Source organism: Balaenoptera musculus, chromosome 18 (genome assembly GCF_009873245.2).
Source record: "Balaenoptera musculus isolate JJ_BM4_2016_0621 chromosome 18, mBalMus1.pri.v3, whole genome shotgun sequence".
Lineage (NCBI taxonomy): Eukaryota > Metazoa > Chordata > Mammalia > Artiodactyla > Balaenopteridae > Balaenoptera > Balaenoptera musculus.
Window position 1 is genome coordinate 25,514,614 of NC_045802.1, and position 26,159 is coordinate 25,540,772.

Sequence of the window (26,159 nt, forward strand, 5' to 3'; positions counted from 1 at the left end):
TATGGTTCTTTATCCTTTAGGCTTTGCCTGTTAAATTCATTCCTCAAGAAAGAAACCACAAGAAACCTAAAGCCAAATTCTGAAGTTATCACACTGTCACTTGAATCTTTGTCTTTTCCTATCTGTTCTGATAAACTTGGCAAGATCAACAAAGGACTTTTTGTGTTGAGACTAGAGGCTTCACTAAGTACTTGGTTCTCAGACGCCTCTCCTTTAGGTTTATCATTATTCTCTTTTAGCTTTCCAAAACTAAAAGGCCCTCTGCCAAAGTTGGGGGTAGGCTGGAGGTAAGGGATGGAGGGACATGATACAAAACCCTGCCTCTCTTATCTAAAAAAGATCCCTACGCATATCCCAGGTTTACAATGTTTATACTCAAAGTGGGATGGGAGTAGGTAGGAGAATAGATACAACCTCTATACACAGAGGAATATACTACTGGATCTCACTCATCCCAGTGTCACTCTTTATCCTGCCTTCCACACCTTAAACCTAACTTCTCACATCTCCACTGTATCCACCCTATATATTTCAGAAACTCCAAATGATCTGAATGAAATACTTTTTAAAGATTGCTGTTGAAAGCACAATTTCCACATTAATTATGATTAACTGGCATCTTTTATAGAAATGGCATCTTGCTGAAAGTTAACATGACAAATTACATGTTTCCCAGGATATTCAGTAACAAAGATAGCCTAGTTCTAATATTATTAAAACTCTAAAAAGAAGCCAAGCTGCTGTGGCACTAGAATATATTGGTAGTTGGTTATTTTTTAAAATAAACTTGTAGAAACTAAGATAATTAAGTTTTCACTCCCTCAAAGAAAAAACATTTTGCAAAAATATTTTGATAGTGTGAAACAATAACACAAACACAAATAAGCAACAGTGTACAAAATAATTTATTATAGCATTACATAGGTTGGCATTATTTTACAGTAAGGTTTTTTCTCTCAACAATTATGAATCTAAATATTAGCTTAGAGTGAAGGAAAACCATTTTAATTAGAATTGTTTCTCTAAATAAAATCTCCCCTTTTGAATTTATATTTGCCTTTAAAAGGAAGTATTAATGTTACAGACATTTATACAGTTCTGAAACATATTCAATGATTCTATTACTGTTTTCTGTACAAGATAGAACAAAAGCTACCCCCCCCAAAATATTGCTCAACAATACTATGTTTTAATAGTTAAACTAGCTGATAGTTTAAATTCTCATTTTGTTGATATAAAAATGTATTTAATAGTCAATGCATGGCTATAAGAGTAAGAATATCTCATTGTAATTTGTATTCTACCCTATTATGCTCCCTTGAAGCACTCACATACAAACTACTTGGTAACGCAAAGCAATTTAGCCAAGAAAGCATAACTCTTGCCTGTGGGTCTTTAGGACTGATCTAGATATGCAACAAATTTACCAGTGAACTTCCATGATTAAGAGGCAAACAGATCCCCATATTCTGAATCATCAACATAAAACTGGAGTACCCTTGTTCAACAGAAAATAGCATTTTCACGGCTATTAAAAAGGAAAACGGTAAATCACAAAAAAAGTAAAGTGGACAAAAGGTCAAACTGAAGTAAATTTTAAATAAATATCTGCCAAAAGGAGTTCCATATCACTTCTGACATATAGTTAACACTTTAATATTGATGTGCTTTAATAAAAAGCAAACAAACAATAATAAAACAAACCAATAAGGGATCAAAACATAAGATTCTGAAACGAAACCCAGATCTAAAGAAAATAATACAGTAGAGCTGTATGCAACTTAGGTTAATTAAGAAATTATAGTTATGATATGAAGTGACAGCACCAATCACAATGCTGATAATTCAAAAGTTTAAGAAAGCTGTACAAGTATATAACAGGTAATTTTAAGAGCTTTTTATGTAAATTGGCATAGTCGGATAAAGAATAAAATAAGCTTACAGCATACTCCATTTAAAAATTCTATCCAATACAGTTGACCTTTGAACAAAGCAAGAGTTAGGTGCACTGACCCTCCCTCCAAGCAGTCAAAAATCCACATTTAACTTATAGGTGGCCCTCTGTATAAGCAGTCCCTCCCTATCTGAGGTTCTGCATCCATGGATTCAACCAACTGAAGATCGCATAGTACTGTAGTATCTCCTACTGAAAAAATCCACATACAAGTGGACCCTCGAAATTCAAACCCATGTTGTTCAAGGGTCAACTGTACTTCATTTCATATCTATATTAACATACAAGCTGGAAAAGGAACCATGATCTGAATTCAGCTTTGAGTTTTACAGAAGTCAACTTTCTACGGGATTTCAAATTTCACTTGCCAAGACATCACAGTTAGCTGTGTGGTTTAGAGCTGCGCTATGACCGCCGATTTCACTCGCAGCAGGCAGGAAAGCAGAAGTAAAAGGAAGCAGGTTATGACAGGCCATCCTGTATTCTTCATACTGAGAATTACAGTTCCCAAAGCTTCCATCAAGCAGTGCCTCAGAAACCTTTATTAAAGTCTATTTAAACAAGGGAAAAATAAAAATTATTTTTTTAAAAAACTCTGGTTAATAACTATTTTTTTGTTAATAACTATTTTAATCAAAAGATGCAATTTGTTAATTAAGCAAGAGAAAACCAACAATGCCACACTCTAAAATAACTTCTTGCTATCTATAATAAGTAGTCACCACAAAAAAAAGAACATTTAAAAAAATCAATTCTACAAAACCTTAAAAAAGCAATAGGGAACTTGCCTCCTGGTGCAGTGGTTAAGAATCCACCTGCTAATGCAGGGGACACAGGTTTGATCCCTGGTCCGGGAAGATCCCACATGCTGCGGAGCAACTAAGCCCATGCGCCACAACTACTGAAGCCTGCGTGCCCTAGGGCCCACGTGCTGCAACTACTGAAGCCCGCACACCTAGAGCCCGTGCTCCGCAAGAAGAGAAGCCACTGCAATGAGAAGCCTGCACACCACAACGAAGAGTAGCCCGCGCTCAGCAATGAAGACCCAACAGTCAAAAAAAAAAAAAAAAAGGCGATAGAATTCTAATACTTAAAAAAAGTGAGTATCTGAAACTGTGATCACTGAAAGTGTCCTTTATTAATAACAATAGTTCCCATTTACTGAGAGCTTACTATGTGCCAAGCACTTCACAGTTTACTATTTCAGTTAACACCAACTCTGAGATAGACAGTATTTTCATCCTCTCTTTATAAATGAGGAAAAGGAAGCCAAGAAAGGTAACTTGCCTAACATGACACAGCTCATAATTGGTAGAAGAGCTGAGATCCAAATCCATACATAACTCTGAAGGGCCACTCAAGAATTATGTTGTAAAGATATGTTTTGTTAGATCACTCAGTATCCACAATCTCTGGGAATCAGTGTGTGAAAACTCTTACCTTTACATTTTTATCTTTTATGGTTTCATCCAGTCTAGTGGCAATAGCAATTGCTTTCTCTTGCCTTGACTTGTCCAGAAAATACATCATTTTAGCACCTGAAATACGAAGACATTACAAAATGAGTACATTCCTATGTCTTACATTTGATTTGATTTATACTGATCAGTGACTTAAAACATGGTTCCAGAGACTTCCCTGGTGGCGCAGTGGTTTAGAACCCACCTGCCAATTCAGGGGACACAGGTTCGATCTCTGGTCCGGGAAGATCCCACATGCCACAGAGGAACTAAGCCCGTGCGCCACAACTACCGAGCCTGCGCTCTAGAGCCCGCGAGCCGCAACTGCTGAACCACAACCGCGTGCCTAGAGCCCGTGCTCCGCAACAAGAGAAGCCACTGCAATGAGAAGCCCGCGCACCACAACGAAGAGTAGCCCCTGCTCGCTGCAACTAGAGAAAGCCCACGCGCAGCAACAAAGACCCAATGCAGCCAAAAATAAATTAAAAATTAAATAAATAACAACAAAAAAGGCATGGTTCCAAGTATCCAATCGGTGGGCTAGAGCTGACTGGGATATCTTTTCCCAACTCCCTGTTCCATGCCATCCCATTGATAGCTTAGGGTCACAATGGGAGTATTTATATTATGGCAAAACACTACAAATCAGGGTTTTTTCTGCCACAAAGAGATGGCTGTTAAACATCTACCAGGAGACCAGATTTAACAACTCCACCCCTCAGAAATGCTATAACTCAAAATGTAAATATGGGTTACCCCTGTGGCATCAATCAATATTTCAACTAAAATCATTTTTAAAAGATGATACCCTAAAATAAAACACCTAAGGAACAAATTATTATCAAAGAGCAGTGTGGGTACTTCCCTGGTGGTGCAGTGGTTAAGAATCTACCTGCCAATGCAGGGGACACGGGTTTGAGCCCTGGTCCGGGAAGATCCCACATGCCGCAGAGCAGCTAAGCCCATGCGCCACAACTACTGAGCCTGTGCTCTAGAGCCCACGGGCCACAACTACTGAGCCCACGTGCCACAACTACTGAAGCCCGCGCACCTAGAGCCCATGCTCCACAACAAGAGAAGCCACCGCAATGAGAAGCCCGGGCACCACAACAAAGAGTAGCCCCCGCTCACCGCTACTAGAGAAAGCCTGTGCGCAGCAGCGAAGACCCAACACAGCAAAAATAAATAAATACATTTATTTTTTAAAAAAAAGAGAGCAGTGTGACAGACGGACAGCAGGAAAATGTTTGCATATTCACAAAGAAAATAATTTTTAAAGCTGTTTTAAAGTAAAATCCAGTTTATATTCCCCCTATGAATTACACGGTCCATGTTCTATGCTCATTTTTCTATTGGGCTTTTATTAATTTATATTTCTATTGTTAATTTATAAGAGTAGTATGTATATTATTAGCTTTTAATTAGTTACATATCTAACGTATTTTTCCCACTTGGCCTTCTGACTTTATGGATTTTTTTTTTAATGTGGCAAAAATTATCTTTTCCTTAGAATTTCATATGATGTTTAGAAAGGCGTTTCCCATTATTATAATAAAGAAATGTCTCCTTCCATTATTCTGTGTTCTTGAAGAGAAATTCTTATTTGCCCTTACTACCAAGAAGTGCTGTAATTTTTCACGAGAATTAACTTTTTTCCATAGATATCACAACCAAGCAGTTCCCTTTACAACAAGAAAGCTTAGGTTAAAATATTTAAAGTAGGAGCATAGTTAATTATATTATGTACTCCATTCCTTTTGTCCCCAACTGCTTTTCCACAATCTTTTTCCAGTTTTCATTTATGCCATCTTGTCATTTTGTGAATTTGTATAAGCTGCCTAAAATCCTTCCTGTAGCATGACAGGATATAGTAAATCCTCAAAACACAAAATACGGGGACTTCCCTGGCGGTCCAGTGGTTAAGACTCCACGCTTCCACTGCAGGGGGCGCGGGTTTGATCCCTGGTCTGGGAACTAAGATCTCACATGCATGCCATGAGGTGTGGCCAAAAAGTGAAAAAGAAAACAAACAAACCCACAAACATAAAATATATACAGTAATAAAAAATACAAGAAAAAATAAGTGTCGCATAACCTCAACATCCAAAGTCAACCATTAAAGCTTTGATGCTTCTCTTCAGCTTTTATGCCATGTGTATTTTTACACAGCTGAGATTACATTATATGTTAATTCTGCATATATATTATAAAAGTACCCGTTATTACAAATCTTTTGAATAAATATTACTTTATATGACTACCTGTCATTTTATATGAACCTATTACTGTTTTCCCTATTACTGGACATCATTAAATTTGTTTCCATTCTTTTCCCCATCCTTACACACAGCATTCCAGTTAATATCTTTGCCGTTAAAGCTCTTTCTTTGCTTTGGATTAACTCTTTAGAATTATTTACACAAATAAGTGTGACTACAGCAAAAGACACAGTTGTAATGAAGCTCTTGGTAAGAATGACAAATTGTTTTCCTACATGGCCAGGGCAATTCACACCTGCAGCAGTAAAATACAAGAGTGCTTATATGCCACATCATTCCCATACTTTAGTCTCCTTTTTCCATACAAAAATAATCTTTCCTTTTAGGTGGTAGGTTAGGTTGTTTACTTGAGATTTTTCTTGTTTTTTTGAGGAAGGCCTGTATCACTATGAACTTCCCTCTAAGAACTAAGCTTTTGCTGCATCCCACAGATTTTGTATGGTTGTATTTAAAAATAATCTTTCCTAATTTGAAAGATCAAAATGGTATTGTGGGGGGCTTCCCTGGTGGCGCAGTGGTTGAGAATCTGCCTGCCAATGCAGGGGACACGGGTTCGAGCCCTGGTCTGGGAAGATCCCACATGCCGCGGAGCAACTGGGCCCGTGAGCCACAACTACTGAGCCTGCGCGTCTGGAGCCTGTGCTCCGCAACAAGAGAGGCCGCGATAGTGAGAGGCCCGCGCACTGAGATGAGGAGTGGCCCCCACTTGCCGCAACTAGAGAAAGCCCTCGCACAGAAACGAAGACCCAACACAGCCAAAAATAAATTAATTAAAAACAAAATGGTATTGTGTTCATTTCTTTTTCTCTGATAGTTAGTGAGGTTGATCATCTTTCCAAACTTTTCTTTTTTCATCACATTCTAACTTTTTTCCATAAACATTTTAACCCTGGGAACTAAATACCAACCTGAAAGTAGATGCTGAAGAGAGGTAGCATTATGTTTGAGAAAATCCTCATTAAAACTTTCCAAATCCTTGTTAACAAATATTTTCTGCATTTCTTGAGACAGAACTTTGCTCACAACGTCTGGAAGATTACTATGATTAGACACTATAAAAACAGAACATGTGAAGTTTATAAAATTTTTGGTCTGTGCTTTGAAACAAAATCAATTGAAATACATCTATATTTATTATTAAGCTTGATATATTTTACTTAATAAAAATAGTATTACTCCTTTGTAATATAAATACATTCTAGCTTAAAATGCACTAATTTCTAACATATCTTTGCTAGCATGTTCATTTTATAGATATATCTCCATTTAAATACTATAAACATTATACTTTTTTTGCTTTACATTGTTACAAATCTCTTTAATGTCCAGCTTAATGGAAGACAGCTGAACTGTCATATTTACTTTTACATAAATATCACCTTTTTTATACTTACCAGATTTAGAAAATTTAATTAAACATTCATGTAACCATGGGTTATTCCTGTTGATGGCAAAAGCTCGTTTGACAGACTGCAGCATTAACAGAAACTTTCCTATGTCACAAAAAATTATAAAAGTAACAGCATCAATATTTATGTATGTTATTTTCTTCACTTTATTTTAGCCTCACTTAAAATCCAGTAACAAAGTGTTATCTTTCCTATAACATTCAAAAGCAAAATTCAAAGCTGCCTTTGGTTATCAAAGATAATATTATTTTCTAAAGAAATGCTTGAAAACTCATGAAGAATTGCTTCAGGTAAACAACTTGTATGACTATTCAAATTATTCATTTGATCATAATATTCCAATTTATTACTCAGTAAAGTTTTGAGTAGCAAAGGAAAAAGGAATTAAGAGCCTTTGTGGAAGGTTGAAATGAAACTCTAAGAAACAAAAATAGATCTAATTCACAAAGAGTCTACTGAATATGGCCACCAATAAAAACAAGGATTAAAATCTGAATTCAAACTATTACCTTTTCTAAAATATATTTCAAATGCTAATAGATGAGTGTCAATGTTATCAGCAACAAGGTTCTTAAGAGGTATAAGAAACTTGATAGCTTCTTCTAATGGATTTTCTATCTATTTTGAAACAGAAAGAAAAATTATTGTATTTAAAAAGCAGTTACACAAGTCAAATTTCCCCCCAAATTTTATATTAATACATAGCTGAAGTAATTTAGACAGTTCTCTTCATATAACCAGGTAAGCAAGAAAAAATTTTAAAACTATCAACTATAAACAACTAGTCAATACTTTTCAAAAAATGGAAATAGCTCTATTGCTTTTCTGATTATAAAATCAAGATAATTTTATAAAAATCCAAAAAAATACAGGAAATTATTCCACAGACTTGATGAAATGGTACTACAAGTACCATTATGCTACCAAGCCCCTTAAACTACAAACATTTAAAGGAGACAAATATAACTGCACTACACAGTTGAAAAAAAGGACAAGTTTAAAATACTTATACTAGATTCATAGTGAATAAACCAGAAAGCTATTTCCCTAAATATTTAGCTATTCCCCTAAATAGGAAATATTTCCCTAAATCTGGTTCTTAAGTAACTATTAACACTTGGAGAAAATCCTGGAGATAAGATGTTATTCTCTTTGTAGCTAAAACATTATCTAGCAAGGTGTATGAAATGCTTCCATATTTAATTGTATTGCTGCTCTAACAAATTACCAAAAATTTACTGTATTAACATAAATTTATTATCTTGCAGTTCTGCAGGTTAGAAGTCCAACATGGGTCTCACTGGGCTTAAATCAAAGTGTCAACAGGACTGCATTTCCTTCTGGAGGCTTTAAGGGAGAATATGTTTCAATGCCTTCTTCCAGCTTCTCAAGGATGCCCACACCCTCTGGCTTGTGGCTCCCGCCCCACCCCCCTTCAAAGCAACAACAGAGGATTGAGTCCTTTTCCCACCACTGAGCCCTCCTCTCCTGCTTCCCTCCCCCATGTTTAAGGCCCCTGGCGATTAGTTACACTGGGCTTCCCTGGATAATCCAGGCTACTCTCCCTATTTAAAGGCCAGCTAAGTACAACCTTAAATTCCATCTGCCACCTTAATTCCCTTTGCCATGAAATGTAACATATTCACAGTTTCCAGGGATTAGAACACAGACACCTTTGGAGGGCCATTATTCTGCCTACCACAACTACAATTCTATCTATAATTTGCATTAGCCAAAATTTGCATATTATCACTCAAAAATAATTGATGACTATCATAATGATCTTGGCTAATACTACAAATAACTTCTGATTTACAGATTTAAATAAATTATGTTTACAGTCAGAACAGAACGAAATAACATAAATTTTATCAAATAAAGACAGTAAGTTCATCTCACCCTTTCTAATTTTTCAGGTATAAGTTCTTCTTTGAGACTACTGGTTTCTTCTTCTTCTTCATCCCGTTTTTTCTTTTGATTTTTTTGTTGACGTTCCCTTTCCACATGCTTTTTCTCTTCTTCTAATTTAGCCTTTTTCTGAGCTCTTCTCTGCTTGCTAAGCATTTTCTTCAATTCTTTGGCTGACAGGTTTTCTATAAATATCCAAATGAATGAAAATTCTGAGTCAATGTTTCCAATTTCCTCATATTCTTATTCAATACATACTATTAGTATAGTTTTTTGGGGGGCAACTATATAGAAGTCTTTAGAAAGTGTACTCCTAATGACTAGCTCAAACCTGGCACACAAAATGCAATAGCAAATGCTGCATCAACTAAAATTAACCAATTCTAGCCTGGTTCTGCTTCCTACACAATACATGGGTTTAGGCAAATCATCTTCTCTCAGTCTCAAGTCCCAAACTGTATAAAGTGGAGCTGAAGACTATCCTCTTGGAATATCAATATATCAAGGATAAGTGCAATGCACATAAACGCTCATGATCTGATCAGAAATTTGCCTCCATGCATTTCTCAAATATTCTTAGATATTAACATTTTAGTGAATAAAAGGCTCTATACAGATATTCTCATTGGCATTATTATTTTCAATCAAGTAGGTATTCGAAGTTGTACAAATATATTTCGTTTCCCCTAAAAAGCTCAAAACTATCTTCAATTCCTATTTAAGAAAAAAAAAAAAAACCCAGCCCATAAACATTTCTATTTTTCCTGAATGGGCCCTACGAATGATAAAAATTAGAATGATTGCAGGTCATTCCATTAGGGTAATTTAGAAGCGTCAGCTACAGCACATCATCCTGTCAACTTTTTCTAAGTCTTCCCCCCACTTTTTTTTGGTATATCAGTTATCTAATGTTGTCTTCACATCCATCTGATAATATACTTTTTCATCATTATGTTAATGATGTTCTGAAATTTTGTGTTCTTTTCAAATCTCTTTAAGCAAGTCCCTTTTCAGTTACCTGAATTTATTTCTTGTTGTTTGCTTTCATTGGTCAAGGGATTATCATACAATTTCAAATATATTTCAATAGCTGATCTAGCGGCCTTGAAATAGAAGGCATGTCTCCTGAGTATATCTTCTAATCTCAAAAGGTCAATGTAGGCACGAAGGGTCATCTTTCTCATGCAATAAGTATGGAAGTCAAATTGATCGTCGGTTATCTCAAAAAAATGCTTAAAAACAAAACCACAAAATTATCTCTTACGTTTATGTCAATAATGTCTACTTTTGAAAAGAAAATCATAAAAAGCCCGAAAGATAATGTAAGCAGTCACAATTTCACTTAGTTGCCCTCTCCAGTGTTTAACATAATAAGGACCTCAAGGTGTTCTTTGCATTAAACTTAAGTTTCTCTTCCTACGATCCATGCCCATTCCCTATACATCATGTTTTATTATGATACTCAATTTCTATGAAATAAGTCAGATGAAGGGAATTCCCTGTTGGTCCAGTGGTTAGAACTCAGCGCTTTAACTGCCAGGCCCGAATTCAACCCTAGTCAGGGAACTAAAGTCAGATGATCAGGTTATTTTTTAAACCTGGAAATTACAACATACTGATATTTTAGTTTTAATGAAATACTTCTCCTCAGTATTCCCCTCAAAAGTAGCAACGCAGAGTTAAACAGAGCTGAACGGAGACTAAATATATATAGGTTCACACTGAATGTCTACAAATTAGACAGTTCTATTCAACCAAGAGCTCTTCAAGGACAAGCCTGTCATATCCATCCCCACTACCTGGCACAGGGCCTAGCACAGCAGACGTTCAATAAGCACAATATTTGCCAACTCAGGAGAGAAGCTGCTTATCAGTCATGTGACTTGTTAATTTCCTAGAGCCTCCATTATTTAACCTAAGTTAGGAATAAAGATATATCAATACATACAGCTAATTTCATAAGGTTGCTAAGGGATCAAATAATTATTTTAAAGTTCATTCTGAACAGTAAACTGCTTTACAAATGCAGAGCATTATGGTTTTCTCTCACTCATTAAACTCCCATTTATCTACTTACATTCCATTTTAGCAAAAGTTCTTAATCTGGAGTCTACGTATAAACAAGCATAATAACATTTTCCTAAGGCGAGAGCTTGAGGCTTTCATCCAATTCTCAAAGGGTCCATGGCCCAAAAAGGGTTAAGAACTAATCCCTTACACGGAAAAAAGACAACTAACCCTCCGACAAAACAATTTATACTTTTATTTTCTTCCCTACATGCATCTCTACCTCCATCTTCTTTCTTTTCCCCTATTCTAGCTTCGCCAAAAATATATAGAAAAAATGAATGATTCATTACACAAACACAGATCAAACTCTGCTACTACTTCATTTTCCCTCTGTCCTGGAGGCCTAGTAACTCACTGTGCAGAGAACACATTAGTAATTGTCCATATCATTTGATAATTTTAGTTATCTTGGTAATTAGAAATACACTATACACAGAATTACAGTAAGTACCTGAGACATTAAGGGAAGAATACTAAGATAAAAAGAATAAAAGTATACATTGTGAAGGAAAGAAATGGGGAAGAAAAAAAAAATGAACATTTTAAATTAGTTTGTATTTCCTACTTCAAGAATCATGCTTTAATGTTATATTTGAAAGCTGCATTCCTCCCATTAGTAAGACAAATAATAACAAACTTTTTTTAAATCAAGGAATTACATAGTTGTTCATGGCTAATATAAATCAAGTTATATCTAGCACTATAATATCTTAAAATTCAATACAACCGACTGAGGAAAAATGGCAGTGCCCCAAATCATGGCACACATAATGAGATGAAACCATCTAAGAGATTACAGGACTTTTTTTTAAGGGTGAGAAACATTTACGTGTAAAAAGGCAGACACAAGTTTCAAGAGATATTCCTAGAGCATTAGTAGACATAGATTTAAGTCAAGTCTTAGAGGGAACCATATGGAACCACAAACATTTAAGCCGCCTCTTTATCAGTAACAGCCCATAGGCTGCCTCTCTCCAGTTAATGTCTTCCGTAAATAGGGTAACCAACTTATCCCAGTTTGTCTGAGGCTTTCTCAGTTTTTCCACTGAAAGCCCTGGGTCTCAGGAACCTGCTCAGGAATGGCATATTCCTACTTAAAAACAATTAAATAATCTTAGGTTGATTTTCTTTTTTAACTTTTAATTTTGGAATAATTATAGATAAAGGAAGTTGCAAAGATAGTACAGAGATGTCCCATATACTCTTCCCTCAGTTTCCCCGCAAGGTTACATCCTATAGTAACTATCAAAACAAAAACCTGACATTGGCTTAATGTGTGTGTATAGTTCCATGTGATTTTATCGTGTGTAGATTTGTGTAACCACCACCACAATCAAGATAAAGAACTATTCCATTACCACAAAGATCTCCCTAGAACTACCTTGGGGTGATGTTTAAGTCTCCAAATTTATAAAACATAAAAATATACTAGATAACACAAACAGGCAAATAGGTAAAATTACCTTCCCTGCACTTCAGCCAAACATGAACATGATATGGTCACTTAGGTCACTGCAGAAATTAGGCACCCTAATTTTAACATACAGCTCATGCCCTTAACTCACTTTCCCCCTCATCATGAACACTAGTTCTCTCTTTTGGGGGTGAGGGAAAATGCGGGGGGAATGCTGGCAGGAATTGCTTAAGTTGTCAAAATTAGGCTTGTATCAAAGTAAGACAAGTCAGCAAAAACTTAAGAAATGCTATTCACAGCTTAAAAGTATGGTTTTCTTTAGGAATTTCCTATTAGGCCTTCTCTTCTGACCCAGATTCTCCCACCCATTACTTCTCAGAGTTGCTGCAGGAGACTAATAGGAGCTCATACATAGAAAGGCTACAAAAATCTTTGGACTTAAGAAATAATAATAACTAGACCAACTAGGGCAATAAGCAACTCTATTTCCTTTATAGAAAATCGGTTGTTACAAAAGCATGTGTCAGGACTTCCCCGGTGGCACAGTGGTTAGGAATCCGCCGGCCAATGCAAGGGACATGACTGACTTCGATCCCTGGTCCGGGAAGATCCCACAGGCCACGGAGCAACTAAGCCCGTGCGCCACAACTACTGAGCCTGTGCTCTAGACCCCGTGAGCCACAGCTACTGAGCCCACGCACCACAACTACTGAAGTCTGAGCGCCTAAAGCCTGTGCTCTGCAACAAGAGAAGCCACCGCAATGAGAAGCCCGCGCATGGAAACCAAGAGTAGCCGCCATTCGCCGCAATAAGAGAAAGCCCGCGCGGAGCAACGAAGACCCAATGCAGCCAAAAATAAATTAATTAAAATAAATAAATTTTAAAAAATAAATAAAAGCACATGTCAATTTGATAAAGATTAAGATGCACTAGAAGATAAATATATGAACTTCCTATGGTTTTGATCTGTCAGAAATCTTAGATCTTATCAAAGTTTTAGAAATATACATTGTTCCTGTTTCAGATATAAATCAACACACTAAAATAATGAGAAACTAATCACCTGAAAAAAAAGGAAAAGAAAGCTCAATTCTTGAAAGATAAAATACTTAAAAATATTATTCTGAACTCAAGTTTACAGCCAGTACTTTGAAGGTGGTCATTTTGTCTTATTTTTAATAAAACAAGTTCTAAACATCAGATTGGGTTGGACTACGTAATCTTTATATATAATCCTAAAATCCTACAAGGGAGGCAAGATGAAGGTAGAAAAAGTACTACAGTGGGCCATTCTAGAATTCTAATGTTTCAAATCCAATTAGTAAGAGCACACAGCAGTATGTCCTAAGCTGAAACTGCCTTCAATGAAAGAACTCTTGAATGAATTCTTGAAGGGAGAAGGACTTAGCCCTTCTTGGAACTTACTTCTCTATTCAATGACCTTCTATTTAGAAGGTCAACTGCAAAATTTTATATCTGAAAGGTGCTCATTTCTTTACTAAAATATTTCAAACCTAGGCACAAAAGTAACTCAAACAGATACCTATTATATCTTTGATTTCTGTAATTACTCGTAAATCCTTACAATTATATCATCAAGAATTTTCTTTTAGATTATATTAATTTTATTAGAAATTAATTTCAGAAGCGTTAATCAGCAAACATTTAATCACCCTATTTGTACTATACACTAATGTTTTCACACATAACCACTAGAAGAGTTAAGTCTTATAATATTTACTTTTTAGTATAAATTATTCACTATAAAGACTAGCTTACAAGTGGAATATGAATAGGACCTTTTCTTACTTATCTGCTTCTGGTTATATTTTCAAGCACCAACAGCAAACCCTAAAGACACTTTGTAAAGTTTCTAGCAATAACAGTTATATAACATGACCAGAGGGTGACGATTTCTACCATGTTTTAATCTCTGATAACCAATGATTTCCTCTAATTTTTTTTCCTTCAAAAATACTTTCTACCAGTCAAAACATATTTCTTGAACTGGAAGTACAGCTGACCCTTGAACACCACCACGTGGGCCCACCAATACGTGAATTTTTTTCAACAGTAAATACTACAGTACTACACAATCCACGGTTGGCTGCATCCAGTAGGCGTCGCACATACAAAGGGCCAATGAGAAGGCACAGAGGGATTCTCAACCTCACACAGCGCTGGCACCCCAACGCCCACTCTGGTCAAGGGTTCAACTGCAGTAGTTCAAAATCACTGAAAACTCAGGGGAAAGCAAAATCTAAATGAAACTTAGTAATGGAGTAGCTAGCAATCATAGTCTAACAATACTCAAAAAATATGAAAAAGAATAAAGTAGTACAGTTACTAACGTTAGGAGGAACGGGACTAGAGCTAGAAAAGTTCATGATGACCCCCAGGTGTTCAAATTTGACTTTCACAGAAAGTCTGATAAATTTCTAATTATGGTCTTGCTGGAATTACTGGTCCATACGTGCCGAGCAAGCTGCTCATTCAGGAAACAATCTACCGCTCCCTGAGAATGTCCTGGTTAATAAAAATGTCTTTCCTTAGTAACAAGCAGAATGCTTTTAAAGTGACCATCATCTAGGAGTGTCAAAACAAGTTAGTGATCTAGGTTTTGTCACAGAAATAAGAGCCTGATTTAAACTTAGAATGCTTGGATACTGCCTGAATATTTCACATATCATCCAAAGGCTTTATATTTTCCAAGAAGATGAGAAGGATTTTCCCCAGCAATCCAGCCATCAAGCCCAGGCTTAAAAAGGAAAAAAACAAAACAAAACAAAGCAAAGCAAAAACTAAGCTATTTCTAAAAGGGCTCAGGTAGAATCCTAGTTCCAGTTCCCGACCAAAGCCACCCCCTAAGATTTAGCCTTCCTTTTGGGCAACCTCAGAAGTTTCATGTGGGAAAAAGGCCAAAGTGACTGCCAGAGTGCAGACATCAGGCTCACCTGACTACGACGCCTGTGGCTCTATACTGCGTCAGCTTGGGACAGTGCTGCCGAGTGACCCCCAGCTGAGGGCTGCTGAGGGCTGCCTCAGGGGTGCATTTGTGGCTCTTTTCCTCCTGTGGTCCATTTGGAAGGAGAGTGCTTCAGAGATGACAAAGAACAGGAAAACAAAAATTCACACACAAGGAAAAGAAAAGTCCCCTTACTAAGGCACATCACACACATAATCCTAGCAAGTAATAAAATAAGCTTGCAAACCAGCCACACATTGTGTACAAAGTGCTGAATGTGAGAACAAATATCCTGGGAAGACAAACTGGAGAGAGGCTGACTATAGAGCAGATCCTGACATAAAGAGGAGAGAGGTGGTCATCAGCTTGTGCATCTTTCTAGGCTAGAAACGAAAATCAGTAATGGCCCGATTAGGGAATAGAAATTTTGAGTATATATTAATAATAGCAACAATAACTTACTAATCTTTTCCTTCTTCCTTCAGACAAAAGTATGCAGACATGTCGAAATCATAACCATGTGAGGATCAAAAGAAAGCAATCATTTATTCACAACTTTTGAATGTTTGAAAGGCTAAAGATCAAGAATTTTTTCAAAATGAAGTTTCCAAAGTAGTTATAAGAGGTAGATGATCCCATGTAGAAATCTACCTGCTTTTTTGGTCACCTTACAGGAGAAAAATAAAGCCAAAACTCTATTAACTTACCCTTTCTACTTCATGGCATTTTTTCAAAGCATCCCCATATCTTCCCAAACGCTGATAAGCTGAAATGCATTCTGTTTGAAACCACATACATTGCATTTCATTTAGATTTTCCATGGCAGATGTTCCTTCCTGAAATGGAAGCAATCATAAATAAAGGAAGCAAACAAATAAAAGAGATCCTAAAAATCTCATTTTCTCTTTTACAACTATGTCTACAAGGATTATTATGACAATAAACAGCATTAACAAATTATATAACAAATATATCAATGCACTTCCAAAAGGCTCCTACCAACTTAAAATTACATGTCTTATTTTCCAGCTCTGTTGAGATATTCAACAACCTACATAGAAAAGACTGCAGATTACTGAAGCTAAGTTTTAAACACCAAAGCTTTTACTTAATCTATTTAAGACAGTAATCCTACGAAGCACTGCCTATCTTTTGTCTATTAAGCAAAAGCTACTTACTTAATCTTTCCTTGCCAACTTAGGATCACTGTTATTTACAACATCATTTTCAAATCGCTTACTAGTAGTTCCAAGCCCGCTTTTCAGTTTCCCAAGTCTCCTCCCCCTCCATGTCAGGCTATCAGTTGTCACTTCCTTTGTACCCATGTGTCTGCTTCTAACAGCATGTCCTGTTCCATGCCAACTCTTTGCAGTGGGCTGACAAAACCAAATAATGGGAATTTATTAAGAATATTTGTTAACTCAGGCTCAGTGTGTATTCTAGAAGAGTGTAAGACATAGAGCACCTAGTTTCAGTGCAGGGGCACTGGAGTTTTGTCACAATTTAGAACAGTTATTTAAAATATACTTTATGTGACCCCAGGAAAGATAGTAAAAATATGGGTTCATTTATATAAGTTTAATATTCACTTCTCTTTCACACCCATTGTGAGTTACCAGTTCAATTTTCAGAATTCAAGTATAAAAACCAGTTATCTCTGGGTAAAGGAAATTATGGTGGTATTTTATGTCATCTTTAGGGCTGCATATATATTCCATTTTTTGATGACTACATATGTTTATAAGAAATCTAGGGCTTCCCTGGTGGCGCAGTGGTTAAGAATCCGCCTGCCAATGCAGGGCACACAGGTTCGAGCCCTGGTCCGGGAAGATCCCACATGCCAAAGAGCAACTAAGTCTGTGTGCCACAACTACTGAGCCTGCGCTCTAGATCCCTCGAGCCACAACTACTGAGCCCGTGTGCCACAACTACTGAGGCCCGTGCACCTAGAGCCTGTGCTCTGCAACGAGAAGCCACGGTAGTGAGGAGCCCATGCACGGCAATGAAGAGTAGCCCCCGCTCACTGCAACTAGAGAAAGCCCGTGTGCAGCAACGAAGACCCAATGCAGCCAAAAATAAATAAGTAAGTAAATAAATTTATTTAAAAAAAAAAAAAAGAAATCTACATTATTTTTCATTTCAAAACTTTACTAACTAGAACTTTCCAACTTGCATCAGCAACTCTACAAATATTCTAAACTGTGAAAAATCTGCAAGAAGGAAATATGAGCACTTCACTCACTTATTACCAAGCAGATATAAACTGATTATCAGAGTCATTAGCAATTCTCCTCCCCCAGTTCACTGTTACCCACCACACACTAGGGACACGCCTGGCCAGGGAAGCAGTGTGGATACACTAACAGGCTCTCCATACGGCACAGCAACTTGTCAAGAGCGGATGATCGGAGATGATTACGACGAGCAAGCTGAGCCCCAGACTCTGAGGACTACTCTTCTCAAACGGCCAACCTTTCCCCTTCTTTCTTCCCCTTCATTCTTCTGGGCCTTTTCAGACATATCCTAGTCGGCTGTGATTTGCTGTGTGGGTGTTTTTTGTTCTTTATTTTTTTTTAAACCACTGAATTTATTTAACTTAAGAAGTTTTATATACTCATTTCTAATTGTACTTTACTTCTAATCTGGCTTGGCCTTCCAGGTGGTACTTCTCTCTACAAGCATCACTGCTTTTACATCTACTCTTGGACTTTCTTCTAATATCTAATCTTCAAAATTGTGACACAGTGGAAAGGGCATTGAAGAGTTTGAGCCCCAGTACTACTGACTATGTGACCAAAGATGATTCAAGTAACCTCTTCAGAGCCTTAATTACCTTGCTGTAAAATGTCATGTGATTTTACATGTGATTAGGTGTTACATGAACATAAACAGTATTACTATTTTCCTAATTTTATTTTTCTCTAATACCCATCATCCTTTTTTTATTGATATGGCTGATGTACAATAATTTGTTATAGATGTGTAACAGTAATTCACAATTTTTAAAGGTTACACTCCATTTATACAGTTATTATAAAATATTGGCTACATTCCCTGTGTTGTACAATATATTCCCGTAGCTTATTTATTCTATACACAATAGTTTGTACCTCTTAATCCCTTACCCACATCTTGCCCCTGTCCCCTTCTCTCCCGGCCCACTGGTAACCACTAATTTGTTCTCTATATCTGAGAGTCTGTTTTTTTGTTATATTCGCTAGCTCTATTTTTTAGATTCCATATATAAGTGACATCATACAGTATTTGTGTTTCTCTGTCTGACTTACTTCACTTAGCATAATACCCTCCAAGTCCATCCATGTTGTTGCAAATGGCAAAATTTCATTCTTTTTTATGGCGGAGTAGTATTCCATTGTATATACATATATACCACATCTGCTTTGTCCATTCTTCTGTTGATGGACACTGGTTGCTTCCATATATTGGCAACTGTAAATAATGCTATGAACATTAGGGTGCATATATCTTTTCGAATCAGTATTTTCATTTTCTTCTGGATCTATACCCAGGAGTGGAACTGCTGGGTGATATGGTGTTTCTATTTTTTCTGAGAAACCTCCATACTGTTTTCCACACTGGCTGCACCAATTTAGATTCCCACCAACAGTGTTCCCTTTTCTCCACATCCTCACCAACATTTGTTATTTGTGGTCTTTTTGATGGCAGCCATTATGACAGGTGTGAGGTGACACCTGACTGTGCTTTAAATTTGCGTTTCTCTGATGATTAATGACGTTGAGCATCTCTTCACATGCCTGCTGGCCATCTGTATGTCTTCTATGGAAAATGTCTACTCAAGTCTTCTGCCCATTTTTTCATCACGTTGTTTGTTTTTCTGATGTTGAGTTGTATGAGCTGTTTATTTTGGATATTAGCCCCTTATGGGTCACATCATTAGCAAATCTTTTTTCCCATTCAGTAGGTTGTTTTTTCATTTTGTCGATGGTTTCCTTTGCTGTGAAAAAGCTTTTAAGTCTAATTAGGTACCATTTGTTTATTTTTGCTTTTATTTCCTTTGCTTTAGGAAACAGATTCAAAAAAATTGCTATGATTTATGTCAAAGAGTGTTCTGCCTATGTTTTCTTCTAGGAGTTTTATGGTTTCCAGTCTTACATTTAGATCTTCAACCCATCTTGAGTTTATTTTTGTATACAGTGTTAGAGAATGTTCTAATTTCATTCTTTTACGTGTAGTTGTCCAGTTTTCCCAGCACCACTTACTGAAGAGACTGTCTTTTCTCCACTGTATATTATTGCCTCCTTTGTTGTAGATTAATTGACCATAAGTGTGTGGGATTTATTTCTGGGCTTTATTCTGTTCCACTGATCTATGTGTCTGTTTTTGTGCCAATACCATTCTGTTTTGATGACTATAGCTTTGTAGTACAGTCTGAAGTCAGGGAACTTGTTTTGGCTATTCAGGGTCTTCTGAGTTTCCATAAAAATTTTTAATTATTTGTTCTAGTTCTGTGAAAAAATACCCTTGGTATTTTGATAGGAACTGCACTGAATCTATAGATTGCCTTTGGTAGTATGGTCATTTTAACAATATTAATTCTTCCAATCCATGAACACAATATATCTTTCCATCTGTTTATGACCCCTTCAATTTCTTTCATCAGTGTCTTCGTTTTCTGAGTACAAGTCTTTTACCTCCTTGGATAGGTTTATTCCTAAGTATTTTATTCTTTTTGATGTTATGGTAAATGGGATTGTTTCCTTAATTTCTCTTTCTGATAGTTTGTTCTTAGTGTATAGAAATGCAACAGATTTCTGTATATTAATTTTGTATCCTGAAACTGAATTCATTAATGAGCTTTAGCAGTTTTCTGGTGGTGCATTTAGGATTTTCTATATATAGTATCACGTCATCTGCAAACAGTTACAGTTTACTTTTTTATTTCTTTTTCTTGTCTGATTGTTGTGGCTAGAACTTCCAATACTATGCTGAATAAAGGTGGCAACAGTGGGCATCCTTGTCTTGTTTCTGATCTTAGAAGAAATGCTTTCAGCTTTAGAAAGCATTTAGAAATGATTTAGAACATTACTGATGTTCTGTCTAGATGATCTGTCCACTGATGTAAGTGGGGTATTAAAGTCCCCTACTATTACTGTGTTACTGTCATTTCTCCCTTTATGTCTATTAATATTTGCTTTATGTATTTAGGTGCTCCTATGTTGGGTACATATATGTTTACGATTGTTATATCTTCTTCTTGGATTGACCCCTTGATCATTACCATCATTCTTGCTAATACTCTGCACCACCACTACATCTGCCACTTTGCACCTACTCTTGATCCTATGCCATATGAGTTTTAGAAACACTAGTTTGTATCCTACTACACAATTCTAAAACATGGGTTTTAAAGAGTCTACCTAGGGCTTCCCTGGTGGCACAGTGGTTAAGAATCCGCCTGCCAATTCAGGGGATACAGGTTCGAGCCCTGGTCCGGGAAGATCCCACATGCCGCGGAGCAAATAAGCCCGTGTACCACAGCTACTGAGCCTGCGCTCTAGAGCCCGCAAGCCACAACTACGGAGCCCACGTGCCACAACTACTGAAGCCCACGCACCTAGAGCCCGTGCTCCACAACAGGAGAAGCCACTGCGACGAGAAGTCCACGCACTGCAACAAAGAGTTGCCCCCGCTCGCCGCAACTAGAGAAAGCCCGTGCACAGCAATGAAGACCCAACGCAGCCAAAAATAAAAAAAAAAATAAGTTAAAAAAAAGAGTCTACCTAAGCTAGAATCCTGTTTCCAAACGAATGACTAGCTGGGTGATCTCCAGCTGGCAGAGTAATTGACTTCTCTAAACATTCTCTTAACTGCAATATGAAGGTAATGATATAGGATTGTATATACAAACAATAACATGTATGTAAAGTACTTGGTTCAGTGATTAGTAATTGTTAAAGCCATTTTTCTCTTTTCCCTTACAAATGGTATACAAATTATTAGCATCACTCTAAATACCAGAAAGCAGAAGTCAAGCAGGTTCAGATGAAAAAGCTCTTTTATGGACTTCCCTGGTGGCGCAGTGGTTAAGAATCCACCTGCCAATGCAGGGGACATGGGTTTGATCCCTGGTCCAGGAAGATCCCACATGCCGCTGAGCAACTAAGCCCGTGCGCCACAACTACTGAGCCTGCGCTCTAGAGTCCGTGCGCCACAGCTACTGAAGCCCACACGCCTAGAACCCATGCTCCACAACAAGAGAATCCACTGCAATGAGAAGCCCACGCATTGCGACAAAGAGTAGCCCCTGCTCACCACAACTAGAGAAAGCCCACATGCAGCAATGAAGACCCAATGCAGCCAAAAGTAAATTAAAAATTAAAAAAAAGAAAAAGAAAAAGCTCTTTTACAATGAGAGAAACAAATGATCTATAAGTAGTAGCCTTTAATGAAAAATTAAACCTATATGTGTATATGTACATCACATGCATAGACCATACGTTGTTTCTTTCTCATCATAAATATATACACAATACAGATGTATGGTATACGTATGTGAGATGTGTGTGCATGTGTGTGTTTGTGTATGAATGACATACCATTTGTCAATACCAAGTAACGTCAGACTTAAATTTCTGGGTAATTTCATGGGTAAAAAAATGATATATTGTCTTTTTCCCTGATTACTAATGAAGATATCTTTTGGCCATTCCATATTCTACTTCTGTGAACTAGTTATTCATCTCCTTTGCCCATATTTGTATTGTCTCATCTTTTTCTTATTGAGTATTGTGTGTGTATGTGTATTTAATGCTTCTATGACATCATTCTTGCAAGTAGTTAAATTTTCACAATAAAAGTTCAAGCTATCTGTGGCTTCTAAATTATAAGGGGTTTCCATTAACACCCAGACACAACTAGAATCTAGTTAACATTTAAACAAGGTGGTACACTGGTGCTGTATTAGTGATACATTAGCATCACAGAGCACAGTGGTAACTTATTTTCATCCTAAACAACTTACTTACAAACACCAGCACTAAAGCCCTCCACTTTGTATGTAATGCACTTGGAGATATAAATTATTTATTTTGAAGTATCTTAATTAAAACTTGGAAATCAAACTTGAAACATGGTTTTCTCATAATGCCTCTATGTTACATTCAATGTGTAACTATTTCAGTGAATTCTTCGGCTTTCTTTATAAATTCTTTTCTTCTTATATGAGTTGGAAATATCTTCTCCAATTCTATGGTTTGCCTTGTCACTTTGCTTATAATTATTTTTTGTTATACATTACCTTTAATTTTGATATAATAAGTGTATCAATTTTACTCTTGTACCTTTATGTGTTTGGTGTCTTAAGAAAAGTTTCCTACCTTGAGCCCTAAGGATAAACTTCTATACTTTCTTCTAAAAGTGTGAAAGGTTTGCTTTTAGATCTTTAATCCACCTGTAACTGATCTGTGTGCAGTGTAAGATAAGGATGTCATTTTATTTTTTTCAACACAAATAAATAATTATCCAAACAATATCTTTTCATCTCTGATTTTTAAAGCGCCTCTGATACATACCAAGTTTCCAAATATGTGTGAATAGTTTTCTATTCTGTTCCATTAGCCTCCTTATATTTTTAACCATAAGCATGTACTGTTTTTACAATATAACAGAAAGGCTGCGTAGAAAAGGATATGAAAGGATGGTGAAAGATGAAACAAAAGGAATAAATGTTTAGCCTAACAATTTGAAAGAACTTAAATTCTTAAATGTCACAGAGACCAGTAGCCCTCAGAAGTTAGTTCTACAGAGAAAGAACTCTATGAGCTATTATGAAGTTAAGACACACGGTAACTGAGAAATTAAACAGCAGTCACAAATTACTAGTGAAACAAAAGAACAATAAATCAAATCTTGCACATAAGCACTTAAGTATGGCATAATGCTTATTGCTGTATAAAGGTATTTTGCTCCTGTTATTGCTTTTTAATCATCTCCCACGAGAAGCACATGCACATACATCAACCACAGTAAGAAACCATACTTAGGATATGAGCTAAACAAGATTAAAAAGTAATAATAACAAAAGTGAATTCTTAGGAACTTCAGCAGCAAACTTCACACATCATCACAGAACTTAAGTTTAATTTTACTAACTCAGACAATTACAGGCTATTTCCTACCCTTGTGAACTTGGAGCACATTTCCTCTGCTTCTTTTATCATATTTGCTCGAAGCATATATTTTGCACACTTGGAGTTGATGAATCTATCGGCTGTGTCTAAAGACTGAGCTTCATCCATCCATTTGGCAGCTTCTCTGAGATTACCTATATGCTTTAAGAAGTGAAAGTATTAAAGAAATCACTGTTTATGACTAAGAGAATATGGGTACAACATAATGGAAAAAGTTCTTAAAGACAAATTAGAAATCTGTTACACTTCTGTCAAATTTATCTAGAAATCTTTAGATACATTACAATTCATATGTACTAAGAGTTGAAACTATTAATACTGACTATACAACTACATAACATAAAACTCCTCAGGATTATTAGAATATTAGGAATAGATTATCAGGGTGTCCTAAAAGTTATCTCTACACAGAAAGAACTCCAAGCGTTCTTAAAATGGCCAAATTCTTCAACTACTCAAAAAACATGACAAAGATTTTACCTTGTAAATTTTTGCTTTCATATAGAATAATTCTATTAGAGTTGGAGTACTAGCAATTGCAGCATTAATATAATCCAAAGCCAAAGAATACTGCCCAAGTTTATCAAAGTGCTGTGCCAGGAAATACTGAACCCAGAGTAGTGTCGTTGGGGGTTCTGTCTCCCCATTCTCTGCAATCAAACAAATATAAAATCATTACAGGGAATAAGGCAAAGTAGAGCAACTCACATACTTTCTTTCTCCCAATGCATACGGAAATTAACTATTACGATAAGCAGTAAAAATCCAGCAAAAATGACCAAGTTCAACAGAAAGAGATATGACTTCATGTCATAAAGTCCAAAAAGTAGCAGCCAAACAGAGAAACAAGATGCTGGTTTCACAGGCTTCTACCCATACCTCACTCCAAAGAAATAGTTTGGGGAAAAGAGGTAAATCAATCTAACTCTACGAATTCTCAGGCTGAGAGCATAAGGCAGCAGGTCCAGGAAAAGTCAAGGAAAATAGCTTGAAGAAAAGATGTCCTAACAATCACTGCAAAATTTCCACAAAGGCAAGAATGGCCAGGGCTTACTTAGCATTGTAAGTAGGCCTCGACACTACATCAGGGAAACCCAAAGTTGAAGGGTATTAGGAGGACACATTCCTGACAAGATGGTCACATAGAATCAGCGGAGCTCTATCTGGTTCCCCACTCTGTACCCTCAAGCTACAGAAGAGTAGATAAAGAAATACCAAGCTCTCAAAACGGATTTCAGAAGGGAAGACACACAGGTATAAAATGAGGTAGAAAGAGCAGAAAGGAGAATTTACCCATGCCACCTCAGAAAACACAGAAGGTCTCCTAGACTAGATCACCAAATGAAATGACAACAATGAAAACACACAGATTAGCATAAAATTAAAACACAAATAATAAACATAGGCAAAGAGCCAAGCATTTATCTTGCTCCTCTCATATAAACTATATTTCAGGGGAACCAAATATTTGATGAAGAAAAGTTCTTTGCTTGGGATTGACAATATATACACTAACATGTATAAAATAGATAACTAATAAAAAAAAAACCTCTCTATAAGAATTCCAGCTAATAAATGCAGATGGAATGATGATTAGAATGAAATAAGGGATGAAGGCAACAATTCTCAGTGGCTGCAAAAATCATTAGATGAGTGGTCAATGAAGAAATTTTAATGGGCAGATTAGGCTGACAAACATCAAAACCCTGATCAATCTTAATATCACAAAAAGGGAGACAACCAGAATGTTTTCTGCCTTCAGATGTGATATAACAGGAAGTACAAAGTGTCACGTATGAAGTATTCACATGGAACCTGAATCTAATCAAGCCTGTAAATCTAGGGGAATTGCCTGGCAGTCCAGTGGTTAGGACTCCACGTTTCCACTGCAGGGGGCACGGGTTCAATCCCTGGTTGGGGAACTAAGATCTCACTTGCCACAAGGCAAGGCCAAAAAAAAAAAGTTGGTAAATCTAACTTGAACTCTGTAAGAAATATAGATGCCAGCAAAATGTATTAAATGATACCACGAGAAAACAATCAGCCAAATTCAAAACATGGTATGTTCCACAAGACAAATGACCTTTTGACAACTTTTTTTTTTTTTTTTTTAAAGGGAAAGGAGTGGACAGTACTGCTCAAGATTAAAAGAATATCAGAGACATAACAATCAAATGTAGTGTGGATCTTAGCTGGACCCATATTCGAATAAACCAGTTATACAATTTTTTAAATAATCGGGAAAATTTGCATGCAGACTGGGTGTTAGATACTGTGGTATGAGAGTTAATTTTGTGTAAGACAGCACTGTGGCTACATCTTGTGTTTAAGTGTTTTAAACAGTTAGAGATGCATACTAAGGTACTGACAGGGGAAACAGTATGTCTGCTTTAAAAACACTCCAGGAAAAAAAAGTCGACAGAAGATACTTCAAATAATACCGGGAAACACTGATAAAAGAAGGTAGGTGATGGGGACACGAGGGTTCATTATTTACTTCTGTGTCTGTTATTTTATTGTGAAATTTGT

The 26,159-nt window shown here is 36.6% G+C and overlaps 1 protein-coding gene across 10 annotated transcripts in view; it reads right to left on the reverse strand.

The window, feature by feature from the left end:
- Positions 1-899: 899 nt before the first annotated feature.
- NAA16 (N-alpha-acetyltransferase 16, NatA auxiliary subunit) overlaps positions 900-26,159 on the reverse strand; it is a 68,583-nt gene continuing 43,323 nt past the window's right edge. For 6 of the 10 annotated variants that reach the window (XM_036831271.1, XM_036831270.1, XM_036831276.1 and 3 more), the window contains 10 exons: positions 24,111-24,280; positions 23,619-23,771; positions 16,167-16,295; positions 10,029-10,242; positions 9,002-9,195; positions 7,612-7,720; positions 7,088-7,186; positions 6,602-6,745; positions 3,395-3,492; positions 900-2,505 (listed from right to left, as the gene is read on the reverse strand). In XM_036831271.1, the coding sequence (XP_036687166.1) occupies positions 2,308-2,505; positions 3,395-3,492; positions 6,602-6,745; positions 7,088-7,186; positions 7,612-7,720; positions 9,002-9,195; positions 10,029-10,242; positions 16,167-16,295; positions 23,619-23,771; positions 24,111-24,280 (1,508 nt within the window). In that variant the 3' untranslated portion in view covers positions 900-2,307. Of the gene's footprint in view, positions 2,506-3,394; positions 3,493-6,601; positions 6,746-7,087; positions 7,187-7,611; positions 7,721-9,001; positions 9,196-10,028; positions 10,243-15,448; positions 15,590-16,166; positions 16,296-23,618; positions 23,772-24,110; positions 24,281-26,159 lie in introns of those variants that run through there. The other 4 variants (XM_036831274.1, XR_005017168.1, XR_005017169.1 and 1 more) reach the window with 4 other exon arrangements.